Here is a 22,867-nt window from a genome sequence, read left to right as displayed (position 1 = left end):
AAAAAAACCCAAACCCAAAATCACAACAGCAAAAACCAAAATGCACCTTTGTTTCCAGGAGCACAGAGCTTATGATAACCATGCACATAAGTGGATGCGCTCTTGTTTTAGGCAAATGAACCCAAATGTCTGGAAATGTTCCATACCTATTTCTTGATTTGGCCATGTATATCTTATATAAGCAGGTAAGAGGAGGAGAGAAAGGCAGGTAAAAATCAATATTATATGAAAGCTTTTCACACTGTGGAGAAAGTGTTTGCCCATCATAAACAGGGAATTTTTTCCTTTCACAAATTAGTTTCACTTTTATTCCCAATGCTACTGACTCTCCTGACACGCAGAAGACATTTTCAGTCTAGAACCCTGAGACTCTTTTAATCAAACAATTAAGCAGTATGTTTTGTTTCCCTTGCAACTCAGTGACTGGAAGAACTTATAATCCTGGAATAACAGTATGAAACTACAACAGTGTAAAATTCTAATCAGTATACAATTATGCAGTAATGAGGATATCCTTTAGGTTGCGGCTCTGCCTTCCGAGAGATTTATAAACACTCATCACTACTGGATGATGTAACGGAGTAAGTCTATGTTAGTCAATTGGAGGAATTGAGGGTTAAAATGTCAGATAAAAACAGTCTGTAGGAGAAAAATTGTGGAAATACTCCAGTGTCTGGTCTGGAAGAGTTCCATGACAGCATGAGGAGAAAAGATGAAATTTTTAAAAATTTTAGAACAGATGCAGCTCATACACGACCTTTGAGTACAGTACCTAGGTTAAGCTCCAAAGAGAGGATGAAAAGGCAAGGCCTTACATGTTTGAAGGCTCCAAGATTCCTCCTACCAGCACCAATGCTATCATTCCATCCTATGCACTGCTTGAACTACACAATACTTGGGCTGTTTAGAAAAGATGGAAAAACAAGGCATTGTGTCTTCTCTTTGTCAGTACATTGATAAAGGATTATAGACAATCTTCCATTGTTCTGCAGATCCCTGCTTTCTGTTACAAGACAGTGCCTGTTTGTGAATGGAGATTTTCTACGAAGTTCTGTCTAAGCTTTGGCCAGGGCTGAAGAAGGGGCAGCTCCTCACATCCAGCCTGAAGGGTGGAGTGGAAGGGCGGTTAGCCAGAGTTCAGTCCTCTGTCAAAGAGCTTACTATGCTTTTATTCTATATACAAAGGGACTGCAATTAGCTGTATGCTGTCTGAGACAAGAGAGCCTTTATAAGCTTCAAAATGGCCTACAAGTAATGTTTCTGTTCCTTCACTAATGTATGAGACTCTCCCTCCCATGGGATATACAACTGCCATTGTGGTATTCAAGAGAGCTGTATATGAATTCTACCTGGATTCCTGCTTTTAAATGGGGTATTTATAAAACTAGCCATATTATAGACTGCTAGCCAGTTTATAGACCACTCAAGTTTGTCTCAAGAAACAAGGTAAGGTATCTTTCAAAAGATAATTCAGATTGAACTCTGTGGGTGCTGTATTACTTTCAAGCTATGTAAAGTAAGGAAAAGGGCGATGAAACCATGGCAGGAAATGATCCCTGAAGTAGCAGTGCTGACCCAAAATGACTGCATGCACACATACTGAGGGAGGTGAAACTTGCTCCTGTCTGAGAAAGAACAAGGCTCTGGAAAGAAATCCTGCAGGCAGGACATCTCCCATAAATGTACAGGGAGAAAGAAGAATCACAGAGTAACAGAATCAGCTAGGTTGGAAAGGACCTCTGAGATCACTGAGTCCAACCTTTGACCTAACAACACCTTGCTTACTAGACCATGGTACTAAGTGCCACATCCAGTCTCAAACACTTCCAGGGACAGTGACTCCACCACTTCCCTGGGCAGCCCATTTCAATGCCCAATCACTCTTTCTGTAAAGAACTTCCTAACGTCTAACCTAAACCTCCCCTGGCACAGCTTAAGACTGTCCTGTTGCTGGTTGCCTGGGAAAATAAACCAATACCCACCTCACTACAACTTCCTTTCAGGTAGCTGTAGAGGTCTCCCCTGAGCCTCCTCTTCTCCAGGCTAAACAGCGGCAGCTCCCTCAGCCTCTCCTCACAGGACTTGTGCTCGAGTCCCTTCACCAGCCTCATTGCTCTTCTTTGGACCTGCTCCAGCACCTCAATATCCTTCCTAAACTGAGAGGCCCAGAACTGGACACAGTACTTGAAGTGCGGCCTAACCAGTGCTGAGTACAGGGGAAGAATCACTGCCCTGGTCCTGCTGGCCACACTGTTCCTGATCCAGGCCAGGATGCCACTGGCCTTCTTGGCCACCTGGGCACACTGCTGGCTCATGAGCAGCTTCCTGTCAATCCAAACTCCCAGGTCCTTTTCTGCCTGGCTGCTCTCCAGCCACTCTGTGCCCAGCCTGTAGCGCTGCATGGGGTTGTTGTGACCAAAGTGGAGGACCTGACACTTGGCCTTGCTAAACTTTGTACCACTGGATTCAGCCCATCTATCCAGCCTGTCCAGGTCCCTCTGCAGAGCCCTCCTGCCTTCCAGCTGATCGACACTCCCCCCCAACTTAGTGTCATCTGCAAATTTGCTGATGGTGGACTCAATCCCCTCATCTAAATCATCAGTAAAGATATTAAACAGAACTGGGCCCAACACTGATCCCGAGGGACATCACTAGTGACTGACTGCCACCTGGATGCAGCACCGTTCACCAGCACTCTCTAGACCTGACCGTCAGCCAGTTCCTAACCCAGCACAGAGTGCCTCTGTCCAAACCGTGGGCTGCCAGCTTTTTCAGGAGTATGCTATGGGAGATGATGTCAAAGGCTTTGCTGAAGTCCAGGTAGACTATACCCACAGCCTTCCCCTCATCCACCAGGTGGGTCACCTGGTCATAAAAGGCGATCAGGTTGGTCAGGCAGGAGCTGCCCCTCTTAAATCCATGCTGGCTGGGTCTGATCCCGTCTGTCCTGTAGGTGCCGTGTGATCGCACTCAAGATGATCTGCTCTATAACCTTGCCAGGCACCAAGGTCAGGCTGACAGTCCTGTAGTTTCCTTGGGTTAGGGCATAGTTTATGAAAGGGAGACAGATAGATAACACCACTTAACTGATTTTGCCTAGCAAAGTGTTTTCACCTGGAAAGAAAATTAAGATTTCTAGGGATAACAGAGCACCATTTTATACTGGGTTTTATAAGGCTTTATTAAAGATCGTGCTCTTCAATAAATAGATTAAAAATCAGATGCATTCAAGATACGAGGTTCAAAGTTTACAAGAATATCTTAAGAAAGAACACATAATTTTATCATTTTTGTACATATGGACTGGATGTCATTGCAATTCTTGACTACAGAATATAAAAACCCATGTATTGTTTTTTTGAAATGTATACTTTTGCGCTTTTCTAAACCCACAACAGAATCCCTTGGTAAGTGCTAACTACACTGAATGCTATTCTCCACAAGGAAATGAGGAGGAAATACGACAGTAATATATCCAGATAATTGGTAACCAGGTTACAGCATCCTCACTACTAATGTGGAAAGCAGATAAGCAGCAAAGCTGAGATGCAGCACAAAGCAATTTTGAATTCAGGGGTGATCTGAACTGAAACAAAAGGGGCAATAATCTTAATGGTAGAATTAGTCCATGACTTCAAAGGCCTTAATCTGTTGAAAATTTCCGAAGAAATTTGATAGAAGTCCAAAGTTTTGACAAAAATAAAAAAGACCACATCAGCATTTAAAAGAGGAGCAAGGCTGCAAAGAAAAGTACTAAAAACTGGGGTTTTTAAGAATGCTTGCAAAATGCACGCTGTTAGTGTCACCTTTATTGCATGTGCATTAAAGCAGTTTCAACCACCAGAACAGGTATTTCTGTTCCCTTCAGATTCTTGGCCGCATTCAACACACAAAACACAACACTCTTGGCTCTGAGCATGAATTAGGGATTGGTAGCAGAAATAATAAGAAGTAGCCTTCTTCACTTCTTGCTAAAGTCAGAAGGCACCAAAGCAAGTAGATACAATAAATACTTACAGTAGATATAGGCAATAAATAAGAATAATAGTGAAGTTAAAAGAGAGAAAATTAAAATAATACTTAAAGTAGGTTTCTAATTTGCCTCTGACAATAGAAGTTTCTGTGCTCTGGTGGGAAAGTCACCCAATCAACAATCCTTTGAGATGCTTGCTAACAGTGAATTGCATGTTTTCTAGCTGACCCACCTCATACACCTTTAACCTTAGTGTCACAGTACATTATGTTTCCAGATAAAAGACAAGCCCTACAGAGATGAGCATTTAACTTGCAGCATTCAGTGCACCTTGAGCCTCATGTTTAAATGGGCATTCTAAGGGAGAATTGTCTGCTTTGGTCTAAGCTAGAGTAATTGCTTTCAGTGTTCCACTAAGTGAGTATCTAAATCCAACACTTGAGAGATGACCCATTTAGAATAAAGGAGGAGAATCAAAATAGAGAAATACACTGAAAGTCAAAAGTTTTTCCAGGGCAAGTCCTAACTCTTAGCAGCATTGATGGAAAACATTTAACAAGAAGGTGTTCAGTAGATTAACCTGTAATGGATTTGCTGAAGCTGTCCTCAGGAGAATACCTACCACTATTATTTAAGAGTTGGGAGAGTAAAGGGAAAAGCCACAGCAACTGAACCATAAAGAGATGTCTTGAACTGGGTAGATGATTTTTTATTACTAAAGATAATTTTATTCTGTGTTGATATTATTTGATTTTGACAACTATTAAATGAGGCAAATTAAACAGGAGAGTTGGTTTGAAGATTTTTTTTAAGTCAGAACTGCAACACTATTATTGCATCAAAATCCATCATCAAATTTAATGAAAACTCTACTATCAGGAACCTGCCTGAGAAGACAGTCATAGCCTAAGCAATAAAACTATATCTATACATAAACTTTCACTTTAAAATCTTCTACTGCATAAAACTTAAATGAATGTCTGTGATTTTTATTGAGATTTTAAACAAATTAGTTAGTTTCCTTCTATGTCCAGCACTTTCTGTGCAAAGTCTGGAAATACTTTTTTCTTTTAAATCTTAGTGTTTTCAAATAATTTTGCACAAAAAAGGTCATAAGTAGCAGCTTAGCTGCTATTTTTAGCAGCAAAGAGTTAAGGTCTCAAAAATAATCCTTTATTAATAAAATTCATAGCTGGATCACATTAAATCTTTAACCATTGTGGTGGGGAAAAAAAGGGTGTTTTTCCCCTAGAGTTAAAAAAAATGGTAACCCCCGAGGGGGTGGTGTCCCTTGGGGTTGATCCAATCAGTGCCCCTGCAAAATTTAAACATATCACACCAGACCGGAAAAGAAGGATGATGAGGTAGTTGGAGAAGAAGTGGCCATGTTCTGAGACCACGAGGGGAGAAGGGGCAGGAGCCCCGCTGGGGGGCCACGACCCCCAGCCCCCTGGCTGGGGTTGTAGAAACTCAGAAACAGTGTTAAACTGGACCAGGTTCTGTGACTGAAAAGCTGGGAGTCTTTCTCCACTGTGAGTGGGCAGCAGGAGCAGCAGCAGAGACAGCACTGAGCAAAGAACTGTGGCAGAAAGCCAGAAAGAGATAAAAAGCAGCAAAGGTGGCATGCAGCCAAGCAGGAAGACACAGAGATGTCTGAGAGAGAGAGAGAGAGAAGAGAAAGCTCAACAAAGACAGTTTTGGGGGTAAGAACTGAATCAAAGCCCCCCAAAACCCCTTTGAGACCCCTCTTAAGAGGAGGGGGTAGACTCCTACTGGATGGAAGTCCTAAAATGCAACATGCAGCAAAGAGAGAGGAGCTAAGAAGCTCAAATGTCTTGGAAGCTGGACTGGGACGGTCGGAAAGAATGCAGAGGAGGGCCTTCCCCCCACCACCACCACTGCTGCCAAGCTGGCAGTCTGAGACAGAGCAAAGGAGCTCTGATAGAACGCTTGAGGAAAAGACTTTCAACTGAAAGCTGCCCTAGATGTTCTGACTCAGGGGAGCTTGAATCCCCTGAGGAAGGGATCTTCATGGGGGTCTTACACCCCATGATATGACGTGGTGAAGCAAGCCTGTCCCTGCATCACAGTCCACAGGAGAGAGACCTTCGTTTGGAGTCAAAGGGCCGAGAGGGGTGAGAGGAGACCCCCCCTTGTGCATAACGGAGAGAGAGATCCAGCTACAACAATCCAGCTACAGCTGCTGCATTGAGGAGGAGAGACTGCTGCCCTAAAGGTGGAAAGGATCTTTCCTTCTTCCCTTCTGGACTTTTACTGGAGGGAAAAGAGATTTGATCAAATGTAAATATTACTTTATCATAGGAGAGATAGTTAGGATTATGTATATAATGTATTATAATATTTATTTGTGTAGTGATTGTAATATAATTCCCTTCCCCCCACATTGAGTCTTGTGTTGTGTCTGGAAAACCTCTCTCACACTGGGTTGAGTTGTGGGAGGGGGGCTTGGACTCGGGAATTGGATTTTTGGGGGTTTCAAACCACGACAACCATATAATCATCTGCTAACAAGTACTTTTCCAGCTTGCACTTTTACAAACTGTATTGTGGCAAAAAACCCCTCCAGAACATTCATTCCTTTGATTAAGGATCTCCTTCATTTGAGCAGGCCAAGCTCAAATGGAGAGACGGCAAGAAGGATATCACCCCTCGTTCCTCAGAGGGAGACAAAACCTACTTAAAATCACATGGAACTCAAGTCTCCTGACAGTACCATTTCAACATTATCAAATATCAGCAGAGAGATCATGGAACACTGAAACCACGCAAACAGATCAAGAGAAGAGCAGGATTTCCTCTTGTTGCTGTGATGCAGCTGCCTAATTGCTCCACGCTGATTTCGGACACTGAACGTGAACATGGGACTCCCTGTTGGCAATTAAACACTGGACGGCATTAAATCTTTCTTGGATAATTCTTCATTATTTACTTCTTTTTGGTATGATTAAAATAGAACTGCTAAAATCTGTTTTTCTGACTTACACGTCTAAATTCACCATTTATATGTCCTATTTATAAACCACTGTTTGTGTTCGTTGCCTATATACACGGTTCATTTTCACATTATTTAGGAAGTAGGGAGTATCTTACCAGGAATGGTTCTGTATAGCTCAGACGGGCTGCTGACCTTTTGGCTGGAGAGAATCCGCTGCTGGTATAGTGGAGGTGTTGTCACTAAGGGAAAAGGAAAAGGGCAATTCCTCTTCAGTAACAGCTAAAATGTTAATAGTGATATTAAAATAAATAAATAGAGATGGACATTTTCTTACCGTATGTCATCTCTGGTGACAGGGAAAAAACTGGCATGGATGTGACAGATTCATTTCCATTTTTTGTTGTGGAGATTTCTCCACCTATTTCATCTTGATAACTTACAACAACCATCTAAGAAAAGGCACAAAAAAGCAAAATTATGGTGTGAAAATTCTCACTTAACCATTGTCATAATTTGAGATTGGCCCTCCCTGAGAGTGGGGGGCTCAGAGGTGGTTGGGTGCCAGGGCAGTGTTCCCTGGAGAGCCAATCACCACTCATCTTGTTCGCTTCTGCTCAAAATCATATATACACAGCATCAGAAGCTGCTGGCAGTGTTTTTTCTGTTGGTGTCTGCTGCGTGTAGGTGGAGAAGGCCAGGGGGTGGCTGGGCTCCTTCTTTCCCCCCTCCAGGGGGGAGAGAGGAGCCCTGCGGCCCCCCCAACTCTGCCTAGGCCAGAGTTAGGGACAGCATTTGGAGTGTGTGCTGTGAAGGAAGAGATTCACAGCACCTGAGGTAAGAGGGAGGAGGCCAGGCCCTCTTTCCCCCCCCCGAAGCTGCGGGATGCTTGGGACAGTGTATAACTGGACAGAGCTGCCTGTGGCCAAGGCTAGGGGGCTTTTATTCCCCTTCACTGCATTGAGGCTGGTGGGGGGTGGATTTTAAGGCTCAGCATTGAAGCAGAGCCAAGTGGACGGGCTGCTGACGAAACAGCTCAGAGCCAGGGAAAGGAATCCCAGGTGAAATTGGAGACAGACCCAAGAGAGAGGCCTGGAGGATGTCTCTGCCGTGATTTAAACGCAGGACAGCCGAAAACCCGGAGGAGGAATCAACATTCCAGGACGTGTACGCTGATAAGCTACACTACAGCAGCCTACGAACCGAGGTATGAGACTGAGAGAGAGAATGACACAGCAGAGACTGACATGGGACCGAGGAGAAAGGACTCAAAGCTACTTTCTTGGACTTCGTGAGGAGAAAAACTGCAACAAACAGCTGGAGCTTGGTGAGGGGGGAGTGTTTGGGTCCTCGAACACTCCCATGAGAGATAGATTGCGTTACATATCAGCCTTGAAAGGCTCTTCCTGGACTAAAGTTAAAGGGAGGGGCTTAAAAGGACTGATAGAAACGTTATATATATATATATAGTTGCCTTTAGTTTGTATAGTATTTATTTGTGTAAATAAATGTATATACTTCCCCTTCCCCCTACAGAAGCCTCTGGCCTGAAAGTTTCTCTCCGGTGTTGGGATAAATTGGGGGAAGGGGTAGGGGGAAGCCTGGAAATTGGATTTTGGATTTCTAATGTGGCTCAAACTGCCACAACCCTACGACACAGTGGGGCATTCTTCGTCAAATTACAGAAGGTTTCTGTAATCAAATATAATACAATCTACTGTTCCAGCAGAGATATCTTGGAACACTGAAAAACATGCAAACACACAGAATAGACAAGAGCAAGATATCCTTAAACACTGAATTGCATTTCTGAGGTAACTGCAGTCATTTGTTCTTCTTGCCATGATGCAACTGCCCAATTGCTTCACATTGATTTTGGACACTGAACATGAATGGGACTTCCTATTGGCCATTCACTTCAGTAAGTATTTCTTGAAAAATTCTTCATGGTTTACCTCCTTGGTCTCCCCTAGAGCAATTGGTGATCCTAGAATTATGGCCTCATCAGTAGCAGGAGGTGTCATCCATCCACACCTGTTACACGATGGCTGCCCAGGGACATCATTGTCATACTGCCCCACACTGAACTTTCTCATCCTTTTCCCTGTTGCACCATCATCTCGCATACCTGTTGCTGAAAATAAATGGGCAAGCTGATTAATAAACTCTTTTTTTTCCCAGTTAGAGTTGTTAAAACAAACTTTAATATTGTGCCTGTAGTGATTCTATTCAAGAATGTTCATGAAATAACTGTTTTACAAAAACCACATAAGTGGGGAAAAATATCGGTTGTAGTTAGCCTTGCTGACACCAGCTTGAACATATTCACAGTGCCCTTGATTCTAGAGGAGTCAGTCAATCAGCACGTTTCCGCTCATTTTTGAAGCTGCATCCCCAGTGCCATCGGTAGAGCTTGCCAGCAGGGGCCGCTACGGGAGCTCCAATGGGAAACCTCTCTTGCCACTCCTGACGCACAGCGCTTCTGGGCAGAAAAGCTATTGCTGCGGTCCAGGACTGCATTCTCCCCAACCGCCCCTCCCCCCCACCGCCCTAGTTTCTTTTTAGCTAAAACAGACCCTGGTCCTTATAAACTCAGCTCATTGTACACCCTTTGTGACTCACATGACAATCACACAATCACAAAAATTAGGTGTTAGATACACTTAGAAGCTGTAACTGTTCTGAGGAACAGCACAGAAGAGTAAGTTGACCCAGCAGAACAAACCAGGATATTCAAGGGCATAAAGCAGTATTTGTTTCCAAAGTTGCTATTAAGAGCATGTCATTAGATACAGGCTTATGATTAGCAGTACTTTATATCTGGTCATCCCCACCAAACAGCAGGCACTTCCAGAACATTCCTGCAGCAACTGCCTATTCTACCCTTCTTTGTAACAGTAAGGATCCCACAACAGTCCTTACTGTGTAGTCACAGGACAGTACAAAAATAACTGTATGCATAGCTACTATTCAAATACTCCTCTGAGACCTTTTATTGTCTGTACATGCAAAAAGCTCTTTGAGAATTAGCCGTTTCTCTTAAAAGAACTGAAGATTTCTAAAAGAACTTACTTTAATTGCTTGGTGTCATTTAAACCCTTACAATCATTTTCAACTGTAAGTATGTGTTGATGAAGCACATCTCCTACACACCCTGATCGTGGCACCATAACAGTAGGAGTCCAAAGTGTGCCCTTCATCTAAACCAGCGCGAGGGCTGAACTGGACTTTGGTAGAGAAAGACAATAGCATACACCTTACACACACATCCATTCTGTACAGAAGCCAGGGTAGAAAGTCTAGCATGCAGCATAAGTATTTGTATTATAGACATTTTACCTTGATTACACAGTGCAATTATAGAGCAACTATGCACAAATATGCTTTGGTATAGAAGAACAGTTTTTATTCAAGATTGAAACAGAGAGATTTCAGATTAAAACGTATGGTACTTAAATGATTTTGCATTGACATACATATGTATCAAACTAAGTAACTTGCTGGCAAGTAGTGGCTTATCCTAAAATTATTAATAAATCTCTTGCAAAACTACTGGATTAGATACATCCAAAAAAATCCAGCTCTGCTAGCATCAAAGCCAGTATGATAGTAACTACTTTAATAACTAACTAACTAGCTAAATTAAACCCTGTCAGTCACTTTTGAAAATTCCAGCAGTAGGGTTAAATTTCAGGGTCCAAATTTAGCTAGTTATTTATTTTATTGAGTCAACATTTATACACCTAGCACATTTTGGAAAATACATAGCTGAGATTCAGTTTTTATGGTGCAATTTCGAAAACTAAAATACTTTTTAAGCATCCATATTGTAATCATCTATTTAACTCTTTTTCCCTTGACTTGAAACTTTGTGTGATCTTTCATGTATGGAAAGAGTATTTTCTGAAGACACTGTGAGCAAACTAAATGCATGGCTCAAGATCTTCTAAGCCAGAAAGGGACATGAAATATCAAATACCTTCCAAACCTCTTAAATGATGCTAAAAAGTCATGATGATTTTTACTGAAATTGAAGACACTTAGGAATATAGACTGAGTTCATACTACTCCAGAATTTACCAACTTTTTGTATTGAATTTCTTTTTTTGATTTGAAAGTTCATAAAGAAAAATGAGTGTGAATCACTGTGCAGAATCTCAGACCATCTGAGACCAGACACTCCCAGTCCCACTGCTCCTCCACAGGAGGCAATCGGAGGCAGGAACAGCACAGAAGAGCTTTCACTCAATTTGTAACCAAGTTAATGAGGCACAGACAGTTTATTTTGGAATACTCCTCTCTTAGTTAACACAGCCTCATAGACTACTTTATGAGAGAGAATGTCTACCTTTTGAATAGGTCAAAACAGACCCATTTAAATTAAATGCAAATTTTGCTTGTCACACTAATGAAAGGACTTAATCATCAATGATATTAATACACTCATGTCATTAGTATTCATACACTCATGAAGCTTGTAATTTCTACAAAGTTAATGTAGTCCCCAGAAATCTGGCTACAAACAGGTATCTCAGAGAAAATGGATATTTTCCGTAAACAGACTGGAAGTGCACAATATATCAAATTCCCAGCAGATGCTGGACAATAGAGGGGAGAAGTTGAGCTGATATATTACAATAAAGCTTAAAGCAACTAAATCTAAGAGATTAAAATTGAGGGAGTGAGCAAAAAAATACTTTTACTTAGTTTATTAGTTTCAAAAATGTACTTCAGAGTAGCCTCATTTAATGTACCAGAGTTACCAATTTAAAAGGCATCTTTTATAGTGTAAAGTGTCAGGAACCAAGACTTCCTAGAAGCTACATCATTCGTTTTTGTTCTTATAATTTAGCTTAAATTTTTGGCAGAGCTTCATAAATATCCCAGGAGCACATATTTACTTCTTTTCTTGAATGCATGTGAACTGCAGAAGTAATCTTGTTTTTCCTGAAGAACAAATTATAACATTTCAAAAGCTTGGCATCAGAACAACACTGGCCATTTCTCTTGTCAAATGGTTATCACTATGCTGATGCTACAGCTAACAGAAGCATGGCCAGTGGCTAAAGGTTAATTGTTTTTTGGTTTCTTTAGCTGCTTAGCTTTCCTGGACTACTGTCGAGATGTATTTACAGCTATTAGAAAGAAAACAACACTAAGCTTAAAATCTTGTCTATGGTGACATGCCAATAACAGTACTTTATCTCATATACTAGCAGTTGTCCCAGCTAAACTGCAAAACAAATTACATTATCTCTCGAGATGTGTCATACATGCTTGTATTTACCAAGTGCATTAAAAAGGTCCACATTTACTTTCAGTTACCACAACAACTACCAAGATGATGCCTGCATGTTTTCACTTGATTCACAGGGCTTGTGGGCTAGCCTCAAAACCAGCTTTATGTGAGAGCAGAGCAAGCACAGCATACGTGGTAGAACTCTCTGTGAAGAACTTTTCTTGTGGATGTATAAAAAGAAACTGGGCTGATAGCCCTTCTACCCATCATGGAAGTCCTAATCATTTGTAAAACAGAACTATCAGTCTTTTCCAAAGCCCAGCATGGTGCATTGAAGGCATTCCCTTAACTTCTACACTAGGAGTGTGTATCACAGCTAACTGTGCAAATTAAAGTCAAACTGGAGCAGATAATTACAAAACAAAGTTCAAAAGAAATATAAAAGTTTAATTAAAGTCAAACTGGAGCAGATAATTACAAAACAAAGTTCAAAAGAAATATAAAAGTTTCAGCATCTTGTTCTTTACCCCTCTATAAGAGGCTCTAAATCACATTAGGATGTTGTACACAAAGCAGTTCTAATGATCTGAATACTACAGGCCACTCAACTACCCTTCTATACCTCTGCATTGTTCTTCTTGATAGAGGAAGTTCTTTGCTTTTTAAACAAAGCGATATATTACAGAAAAGACTTTTAAAACTCTATCAGCAAACTCATTCAAACTGCTTGGGGCAGGGGTGTGTGTCACCTCTCAGCCTCCTTCTCTCTGAACTAGACAAACCCAGCATCCTCAGCCACTCCTCGCAGGACATCCCTTCAAGCCGCCTCCCCAGCTTTGGTGCCATTCAAGCACCTTCACATCCTTGTTAAATGGTAAGGCCCAGAACTGCACACAGTACTCAAGATGAGGCCACATCAACACTAAATACACCTTATAAAGCAGGTTTATTATTAGACAATGCCAGACAATATCAAATCACCAAGAATCAATTTCAAACTGAAGTCATTAAATTTAAATTTTTCACATTTAAACGTAAGACCAAATATGTTTTCATTTACAATATTGCTTAGAAATTAGCAAGTATTTACATCATCTTCAGTGTTTAAAGAAAATGTGTCCGATTGCTAAATTTTAGTCATAATTTTATAAATAAATGAGTGATCAAAGGTGATGCTTTGGTTTTTTCAATCAAAAGTACTATCAAACTTTGAACCTAATACTATTAACTGAAATTTCACATTGTCCTCAACAAGTACTTAAAATCTGGAAAGCAAGAATTGCTGCCATCAAAAGGAAAGAAACCGATAGTTTTTACAAGACACTTACATTAAAAATTTACTGCAGAAATTATCCAACTGATTGCAAACATGGTGAATTGTTACAGCATTAAAATATAAATGTCTGAACTCATAAAACTGATTTTAACCCCTTTGATCATCAATGCTTAAGTAACAGTAAGGTAATTTTCTCTGGATAGAGCTTAAGCAATGTTAACTATTATTTCACAGACAGTTACTCGCTTACTTAATTTCATTTATTCCCCAGCAGGATTTTTGGAATATGCAATTCATTTTAATACTTTCCCTTTCACAAGAGACAAAAGGTAACACCTATACATACAAGAAAATCTGCCAAACTTCTGGTGGTTTTAGAAAATTACATACTGTTTCATGAAACAAAAGGAAAATTTACTAGGATGTATGTTTAATCAATAACTAATTAATACAACTTAATACAACAGACTCTACAAACAGACAAGTTAGAAATCATTGCTGTGTACAAGAATGTCACACACAGAAGGGCACAGAGAGGAACAGACGAAGCGCTTGCACTTCAAGCGAGCTTCTTACCACAGCTCCAACTGGTGTGAAAAGTTAGCATGACATGAGAGGCTCTACCAATTCAACCCACAGATCAATAAAATGCAGGGTTCTCTTGAGAAAGGTACAGTGAAAACTCCCATAAGGCTCTTTTTCCAGTGCCCCTTTCACAGACCTCAGCAGCAGTCACGAAGGCTGAAATAACACTCTGGGGAGAATTATGTTAGCATTGCAGAAATTCCAGATGCCTTTATAGCATTTTAAAAAGACCTATGAATTACTGGGAAACAAAGGGATTCAATCCAACATAAGGCTTAAGAATTCATCAAGGGGAAAAAAAGGTCCATAAGTTAACTTCTAACAGAGGAACATTTAGGGACTATCCCACATACTAAAAAATGTTACTAACAACACTATCCAAATCAAAAGTGATTTTCTTCTCTAGCACCAATTATCTGCTGCAAAGTTTAAGATTTTTGAAGACTTGTAATGATCAAGCTTTCAAGACAGCTTTATGCTTAAACCATAGCAAATCTATTTTAGGAACTTAGAATCAGCTTTACAATCACACTTAAAAGAAAAATACCATCCTCAAAGACAGCAAGACAAAACTCAAGCTACACACTGCTATAGTGGGAAAAGGATAAGCAAATATATACCCAGTTGAAACAAAATCACAGAATCACAGAATACTGAGTTGGAAGAGACCCACCCATAAGGATCATCGAGTCCAACTCTTAAGTGAATGGTCCTTACAGGGATCAAACCCATGACCTTGGTGGATTTCTGATGCAAGTACTAAAGCAGTATCTTGATATACTCAAATTTTCAGATTCATAGATCTATAGAAACACTGTTTCAAAGGGATTAACTAGAAAAAAAGCCAACTAAGCTGTGTCTGTGATATCTTCAGTGCATTAATCTTTCTAAAATGTAGTACAAAGTGATGCTGCACACCATATTTAGCAATGATTTACAACCAAACTATTCTTTTTACCCATATCTACAGCAGTTAGTAGACTAAGAGTGTAGACTCCTTATAATCCATTAGTCTAACAAGCGAATGAAAAGGTCTAAACTCTACCCCAAATCCAAGCACACCATCGAACCTGTCCATGTAGGGCAGAGAGCAGCTCTGCAGGTCTGGACACTTCAGTTTCTTAGCCCTTTTACACTACATTGAGGATGGGCAGCAAGCCTGTTGCAAAATCCCAAATGGTATTTCCAAACCATTAGAGCGAGTTCATAATGATGCTACATGCAGGCTCACATCCTGAAAATTACAGGATGGAAAAAAAATTTGTGGAGTTAAGTACATGGCACAACTTAAATTAAAAATTACAGTGCTGCTAAATGTAACTAAAATTCAGGTTTTAGCTGTAGGTTAAAAATTAATTTAACTATTTGTTTTAGTTCAGTTTTAAAATTTAGATTAGTTAAAACTCCAGTTTTAACTTAAAAAAATCAATTTTTACTTTTAATTTAGCTAAAATATCAGTTCAAATTTACTGTTAACCACTGTAAAATTACCTCCCAAGTCAGATACCAAAATTTTCTTGTGCAATGAAAACTACAACAGTTTTTGTAGTGTATTGTACATACAAATAAGGCAGGTGAAGATTTGGACAAGCTTTATTCTTCTCTCACATCACAACTTATTTCAGATAGACTGAGTCTGCTCTCCCACAGAATAGCAAAGTGAATGGGAACATCTGGAACAGTTCAATGCTTTTAAAAATTATTATTTAATAAAGTATGCAAAAAGGATTTCTTCCCCTCTCCTTTGTCTGCAGATGCACTGTAGTATGATTTATGATACTGTACTTTAGACCATCTCCAAATATTTACTTTTAATAGAGGAAAGATCTCTGAAGATATTCTAGACATCTGTAATCACATGCTTAGCCACCTTGTTTTTATTTTTTTAATGCTTTGTTTAATGCACAATTCTTTACTGAGCTGATAAGCTATATAAACTCCATGCAAAATGAAAGGCTGTATGAATTGTGTATCTGTGTTGTCCCTACAATATTAGGTGACCTAGATATGTTTTAAGATAATAATTTCAAACACAGTAACTTATGCAGGAAGAAGAATTAGAATGAGCTGAAAGCAACATATATTTCAATCTTATGGAAAATACAGTCCCACCCTTCCTCATGCTGGCCAATTCAGACAGAAATGCATCTCTTGGTCACAGAAATTGAAACAGGCTGCCTCAAATCTTGAATGACTGTGTTCTCCTGCATTCTCCTTTAGCTTGATCACATCTCAGCTGCATCTAACATTTTTCTAAAGATGCAAATTGTTACATTTTAACAGTGACAAGGTGAGACACAGGTGACAGTAATGGTAGGTTTTAATGAAAATGGGTAAAAACCTTTCTGTTTTATAAATTTATTAAGATTCTTGCTTTTACAGTTTTCTAGGTAGAAGCAAAACATTGGTTTAGCTTTCCTTCACTACCTAATAAGCACAAACCTTGCACTAAAAGATGGTTGGTTTGAGAAAGTAAGTCTTACAAATACCTTTAACAGTAGGCTGAGTCATGTGTTATTAGGCATGAAAGAATACACAGAGAGTGAAATAAAGGGGGAACATAAGGCTGCAGATAAAAGCTTATGTACACACATCAAAATTTCTCCATGCTACAAACTTCCTGTCATTTAAAATTAAACACTATTGCAGCATTGTGTTATTAGTAAACAGCAACTCCCCTGACTACCAGAAACTCACCTCTGCATAACTCAGCTCACATAAAAGATAAAAATTGGAAAAATCTTAACATACAGTGCAATGATTCACACGTACCACTGAAGGAAAAAAGCAGTCACCAGCCACTGTTTTATATGGTTCATAAAGATACCTCCTGGGAAGAGAAATTCAACAATCACTGTCTGCTTCTTCCTATCTTCAAAAACACTGACCAGTTAACCCAAGGCATCATTTTAGACAGAACCCAGAACTCTGCTGCATGGGCAGCAGAGTTTGTGCATAGTTTGCACAAACATAGTTTGTGCCATGTTGACCTATGCTAAGGGAATAAAAACATCTAAGAAGCAGCATGAAAGGAGAGGTAGCTGCCTATCTGTGAATCAGTGCAGAATCATATGAGCAGAGGCAAGAATGCACTATAATGTACGTCCCAGCTGACACACACACAGTTCATTCTTAAGCTTATTCTTCCAGCTTTGTGGGGCACTGGAAACATGCACATGCCTTTTAAGGCGTACATTTTCTGCATGTTCATGCAGGAGACCAGATAACTCCACCATCCTCTTGGAATTCAGTCTCAAATTAGACACATGCATATCACGCATCCTGGCAATCCCATTCACCTCCAGCACTGTTCGCTCCCACTCATTCAGAATATCTCATTCGTCCATTCAACCTCACTCAGACCATTCAGTCCTGATTTGCCAACTCCCTCCATCACAGGCAAATTCATTCTCTTAATATACTTGTTAGGTCAAGGGCTGTTTAAGTCATGGGGTATAGAACTTCCCCTAAAACCTGACTATGTAAGATCAACCATTGTGAGCAACTGCTGTTTTGGCTATGCTTTTATTCATGACTATTTCTTCATCTCCATAGCAGTCAGCATTTCTTTGTGCTATCAGTTACAGCTCCTGGGCCACAGTAGTTTAAATAGCTAATTAACTGCCTTGGAGATTCGCCTGCTTATCTTAACTCTATAAAATTCTATGAGGCTACTCCAAGGTAAGATAAACCACATCCAATACATTCAGGATTATGGCCACTCCTCCCAGCTTTACGTCATCAGCAAACTTGCTGAGGAGGCACTCTACCCCTTCATCCAAGTCATCAGTAAATTAAACAAGACTAGACTCAGCACTTGATCCCTGGGCTACAGGCATCCAACTAGACTGTGCCAATGATCACAACCTTCTGAGACCTGACTTGCAGCCAGTTCTCAATCCAGTGACTCAGATCAATGGTGTATCAAGGGAAAAAACACTCCAGTGTTCCTAATTCTTAACATTCTTTCAGTTAAATTGCTTTTTCCCCTTGTTGCTTTGTGCACACCATGCACAAATGATTCTGTTATATATCAATGGGGCAAGTCCAGATACGTAAATAAATACATTCTACAGCATTTGGAAAATCAGTCTGTGCTGGTGAACTCCCAGTCTCAAGCAGAGGTGACAGCACGCCACCTATGTGTTGTTTTACCTTTGGAACCATGAGCAGGTTTAAAATCAAACTCTTGCTAGTCTGAACTGAATGTTACTTGCAGAAGTCAGAAAAAGAACATTTTAGCACTTGACATAAAGACAAACTTTAAAAAATTATTATATTGTGCTAAAACTACACAAAGTAATTAATTTTTTTTTTAAATATTGTTTAAGGGCTGTTCTTATGTTGCTTCCTGACTACTAATTCTCTAAAACAAATCCTCTTCCAGAACATGCCCCAAGGACACTGGTCTTTATTTACTTGACTTTAAAAATGGAAGTGACTCCTACTTCCTTTGGGAGATGACCAGAATTTTTGAGAGAAATTCAAATATCTCTTTTTAGCTTCATGTATTTAAACACAGAACTGTAAAAGGTGGCTTATTCTGAGTGACCTTTTTATCCCCTTCACTAGATTTACTGTATATAAGGAGAAGAGTTCTCTCCTGCTGAAAAAAATCTCAATTTGTCCATCAGCTAATAATTTGAAAAGATTCAAGAGAATTACAAACTAATTAATGTCACAAAATGGATATCATTTATTAAAAATAAGCAGTGAAGCATCTCACATATATGCATCATGGATTTCTGGACTTCTTTAGTCCTCGGTTACCCTCCTAAACAGAAAATTGTGATTTCTCCTTCTCTACAAGCATCCCATCCTTAATCACGTAAGGCCTGAACATTAAAAGAAACCACACAGTAGTTAGGCACATTCATCGTTGATTGGTTTAGCATATCCTACAGGGCTTGAGCTGAAGCAGCTCATTTGTGTTCAATGAGGCCATGGGCACATCTTCTGTCATGTCAGCTCCTCAAATCATGGAGACACAAGCTATTCTTTCATTGCACCATGACTGGAGTCAGGAAGAGGGAGAAGAGGAAGATGGAAGGGGAGGAAGGAAGGTAAGGGGATATGTCCTGCCAGAGGAATTAGACCACATAGGCTCTTCAAACATGACAGTAAGACCAGCAAGAGCTTGTTTGTCATAAATTTTAGCTACACCATTAATAACAGGTTTCAGTGAACTTAGCCAGAGGCAGACTACTCATCCTTTTGCAAAGCTGCTAGTTCTAGTAGCATTACTTAGGCAATATATTCAGCAAGTGTTGCATGTTTAATTCCACCAATTGATTTCTACAGTCATTTCAGAACCAGAGATAACAAGCAAGCACTGGGGCGTGTAAATTTTTAAACAGAAAAAGGTTTCAGAAAGAGCATGTTTTAAAATACTTTACTGGAAAATAGTACATTATTTATAGAAATATTGCATAAAAAATTTAATGCCAGCAGCATTGCACTAAACTTGAACATAAAGTTGTTGGAGTTTTTTCTCCCACTTCAAATGGAAATAATGAAAAAAAAAACAAACAAACTATAGATGCCTTCAAAGAATGTCTCAATGTACAAATTCTGCTCCCTTAAACTTACAGCAGCAAAAAATCCCAGCTGATGATCCACAACAGATAAGAACTTGCTGAACAGTATTTTTTTCAAGCAAAAAACCAAGTACCCACAAAACTCACTTATCTTACATCAATTTGATTCCATAATATCTTGGATTGTTACATAAAGAGGATATCAGAAATAATCCCTTGATAATCATCCTCAAAGTTTTAAGTCATGACCTGAGGGTCCTGCTGTACCATATCATGAACACACAGGTGCTAGAAAAAGCATTATGTTCAGAAAGTATTACAGCTTACCATGCCGGGAGTGATTCCTGTTTGTGACCTCTAATTTGTCACGGCCTACAGGACTAATCTCAAGCTCTTCCACATTCACATCAAGGTTGGCAAAGCCATTTACTTGATTTCCGTCGCTGGTGACAGTGTTAATGCGGGTTGGGATAGGTTCAAAGGTAGGGTCTAACTCCAAGATCAGCCTGTTCAGTTGTTCAATGGACTGATCAATATCCAAAGTTGGAGAAGCTGGCAAGTCCCCAGCATTCTGTCCTAGATTCAGGCCATTTGTGTTCCTTTGAGGCACTGGCCTTGACTTAAAACTCTCAGCACTTGCATGTTCCTCAGTTTCTGCAGCACCCAGCATACTTCCTAGTCCTCTCTGCACAGCATCTCTGCTGCTGGAGCCACGTGTTGGCATGTCTGGGACTCGAGATTGGCTCTGGACATTGCCCAAATTCTCCACAGCATTATGAATGCCAACCCTAATTTCATTCTCTGGGGCAAAACCATATTGGTGAGCAGTGACTATCTGCTGCTGGCGCACCCAGGACTGAGTAGAGTAGTTACTTGGGCCATAGGCTTGAGGATGGGCTGAGGCAGAAGGATTCCGCTGCAATTGCTGAGTTGACTTTGGCTCAGTTCTTGAAAATGATCTCTCATAGAGGAGATCCACACCAATTCCCAGGTCTGCAGCAAAAGCATTGTGATGCTCTTCCCCAGCATTACTTCCAAAGCCATCTGAAAGCAGTGAGTTCTGACTGCTCTTGTGACAACTAAAGTTCCCTAGGTGGGTAGAGTGCTGCCCTTCTGAGGAAGACAAAGTTCCAATGCTGTCCACACTGTGAAGGTCATGATTAGGCATTTCGTCATCCAGTATATCAGTCTCCCTGTCCTTCACTTTGGTGACTCCATTCATGTGAACTTGAGCTGGCACTATGTGGTGAGTCCCACTGTACTTGCTTTGAGCATCAGTCATATCCTTGGTGGTGTTCACAGAATCCTCCAGACCAAAGCCATTAAGGAGCTGGTCCAGTTCTGCCTTCTCTTGTGGGCTCAAACCACATTTGACTCCTGGCATACGGTGTTCCTCAGTCTTGTCTGTCCTGATGGAAGCTGTGGAGTGTCCTGAATCACTACCAACAGACAGGGTATGATCACTGTGATCAGGACTGCCAGTCACAGGAGCACCCTGAGCAACACCAGGGATGTTGTTGTCTGAAGAGCTCTTCTTTCTCACTTTTGCATAGAGACTGCCATCAATGGGACCTTGGGTATGCAGCACTGTGGAGACATAAGTGAAAAGAAAGGGAGACATAAGGAGAAGACATGATATAAGGATTTTGACTGGTGTCATACCACATGAAGTATTCCTAACACTAATGGTATTGTTTACTCTACAACTACAGCAAACCACCAATGGCATTATCTTCTTTCATTTTACATTTCAATTTATAACAGTTTTCTAGATTAAAACACAACATGTCATTTATAGATCAAGATCAAATATAATTCACTCTTTTTATGCTGTTTTGAATGCATATTTATAGCTCTTCATATTAGTTTGAAGAATCACACTTTACAGCACTAGAAATTTGAGTGGTAGCTACTATGCATTCCATTCAGAGCAAGAACGGTACGAACCTATCAGCAATATTTGCCTTCAGTATACATATTATACTAGTTCATGCTATTTGACAGTCTAACTACACTATGAAGAATCATTTTCCCCCTTTCTTGGTGGTGCAAGGACAAAACAAGCCTTCAGTCAGAGTTGCAGTCCTCTTCACAAAGGATGCAAAAGTAAATATTAGATTATGAAATTTCCAGATGTGTGGAGGATCTAGTATGCGTTTCATGGTTTTGTTTCAAAAAAGGACTAATGAACTCAAGTAGATGGTTTCACTGAAGCAACTATATTGACTTTGATCCCAGAACTGTTACTGGTATCTGTAAACCCTGCTGCTTCTTGCTATCTCAAGACATGCATCCTGTATTTTTATTCTGATCTATTGATTTTCTTTCATGCTGCAGCCATCATTATTTTTGTTCAATAACCAACAAAAAATGAATATAAAACATGCAGCAGAAAGTCAAGAGAATCAAAGTTAAAGATTCAAATCTCAGCCTCAGAATTGTCTCCTACATACATGTTTTATCACATACGTAATATTTTAGATATTATTCTTTACTGCAAATAGAAATCATAGAAAATATATACTCAACAATAACAGACTTTTTCATGCTGTGATTTCTCATGAGCTGTGACTTCTAGGACAATGATGCACACTTGGCACTTCATGCGGAAGTACTGAGTAACTATTAGGTGATGCTTTTCTGTTTGCTTAGTTTTGAGTTTAAAAACTAGAAAAGAAACCAATAAAAAACCTGCTTTGTTTGGAGTAGTTGAATATCCTGACACGACATAGACTTGAAGAGGTTACAGTTCTGAACTGGAACACAGTTAAGTAAATACCAAACTTGTATACTTGAACTATTACAAAGTCTTCCTGTCTGACTTTTCTCCTGTGCACAGTGCTGTAAACCCTTCAGACATGCTAGTCAGTCTTAAATACTTCACACCAGATCAAACATTCTAGCATGCACATTTAGTTCTCCTTGCAGAAATGTTAAGTACAAAAAACCTGTCAAATTCTTAAGTACGGCTATGGAAGCAACGGAAAACCTTTGTGTATTTCCCTCTGTTAGCCTTCCCTGTACCATCCCACAGTACCATCCAAGCATAGTAACAGCAGTACAAATAAGAACACAGACAGATGCCAGTGGACTACTGACCTGAGCGTCTTCCACATGTGCACTCTGTAAGATTCAGAGAAAACCCTGTCCGGTACTTCAACCCCTTCCAGTACTTCACCCCTAATACAAAATTATCAAATTCATTCTACATGTTGCCTGGAACGCTAAGCAACCACAAACTATTTGGGGGTCTTCCGACTGCAAACTGTACAGCTTCCATTCTGAAGAAGAGATGCGAGTTCAT

General features: G+C 40.0%; 1 protein-coding gene across 16 annotated transcripts in view; it reads right to left on the bottom strand.

Annotated features, from left to right (window-relative positions):
• Positions 1-22,867, bottom strand: part of TNS3 (tensin 3) — a 206,917-nt gene that overhangs the window by 41,720 nt on the left and 142,330 nt on the right. For 15 of the 16 annotated variants that reach the window (XM_027662849.1, XM_027662851.1, XM_027662852.1 and 12 more), the window contains 4 exons: positions 19,891-21,150; positions 8,882-9,060; positions 7,264-7,378; positions 7,085-7,168 (listed from right to left, as the gene is read on the bottom strand). In XM_027662849.1, the coding sequence (XP_027518650.1) occupies positions 7,085-7,168; positions 7,264-7,378; positions 8,882-9,060; positions 19,891-21,150 (1,638 nt within the window). The remainder of the gene's footprint in view (positions 1-7,084; positions 7,169-7,263; positions 7,379-8,881; positions 9,061-19,890; positions 21,151-22,867) is intronic. The other variant, XM_027662855.1, reaches the window with a different exon arrangement.

The sequence above is a fragment of the Corapipo altera genome, unplaced genomic scaffold (assembly GCF_003945725.1).
Source record: "Corapipo altera isolate COAL_440 unplaced genomic scaffold, ASM394572v1 359, whole genome shotgun sequence".
In the NCBI taxonomy this organism is placed as follows: domain Eukaryota; kingdom Metazoa; phylum Chordata; class Aves; order Passeriformes; family Pipridae; genus Corapipo; species Corapipo altera.
The sequence above is the reverse complement of the archived record's forward strand: the minus strand, read 5'-3'. Positions and strand labels throughout refer to the sequence as shown.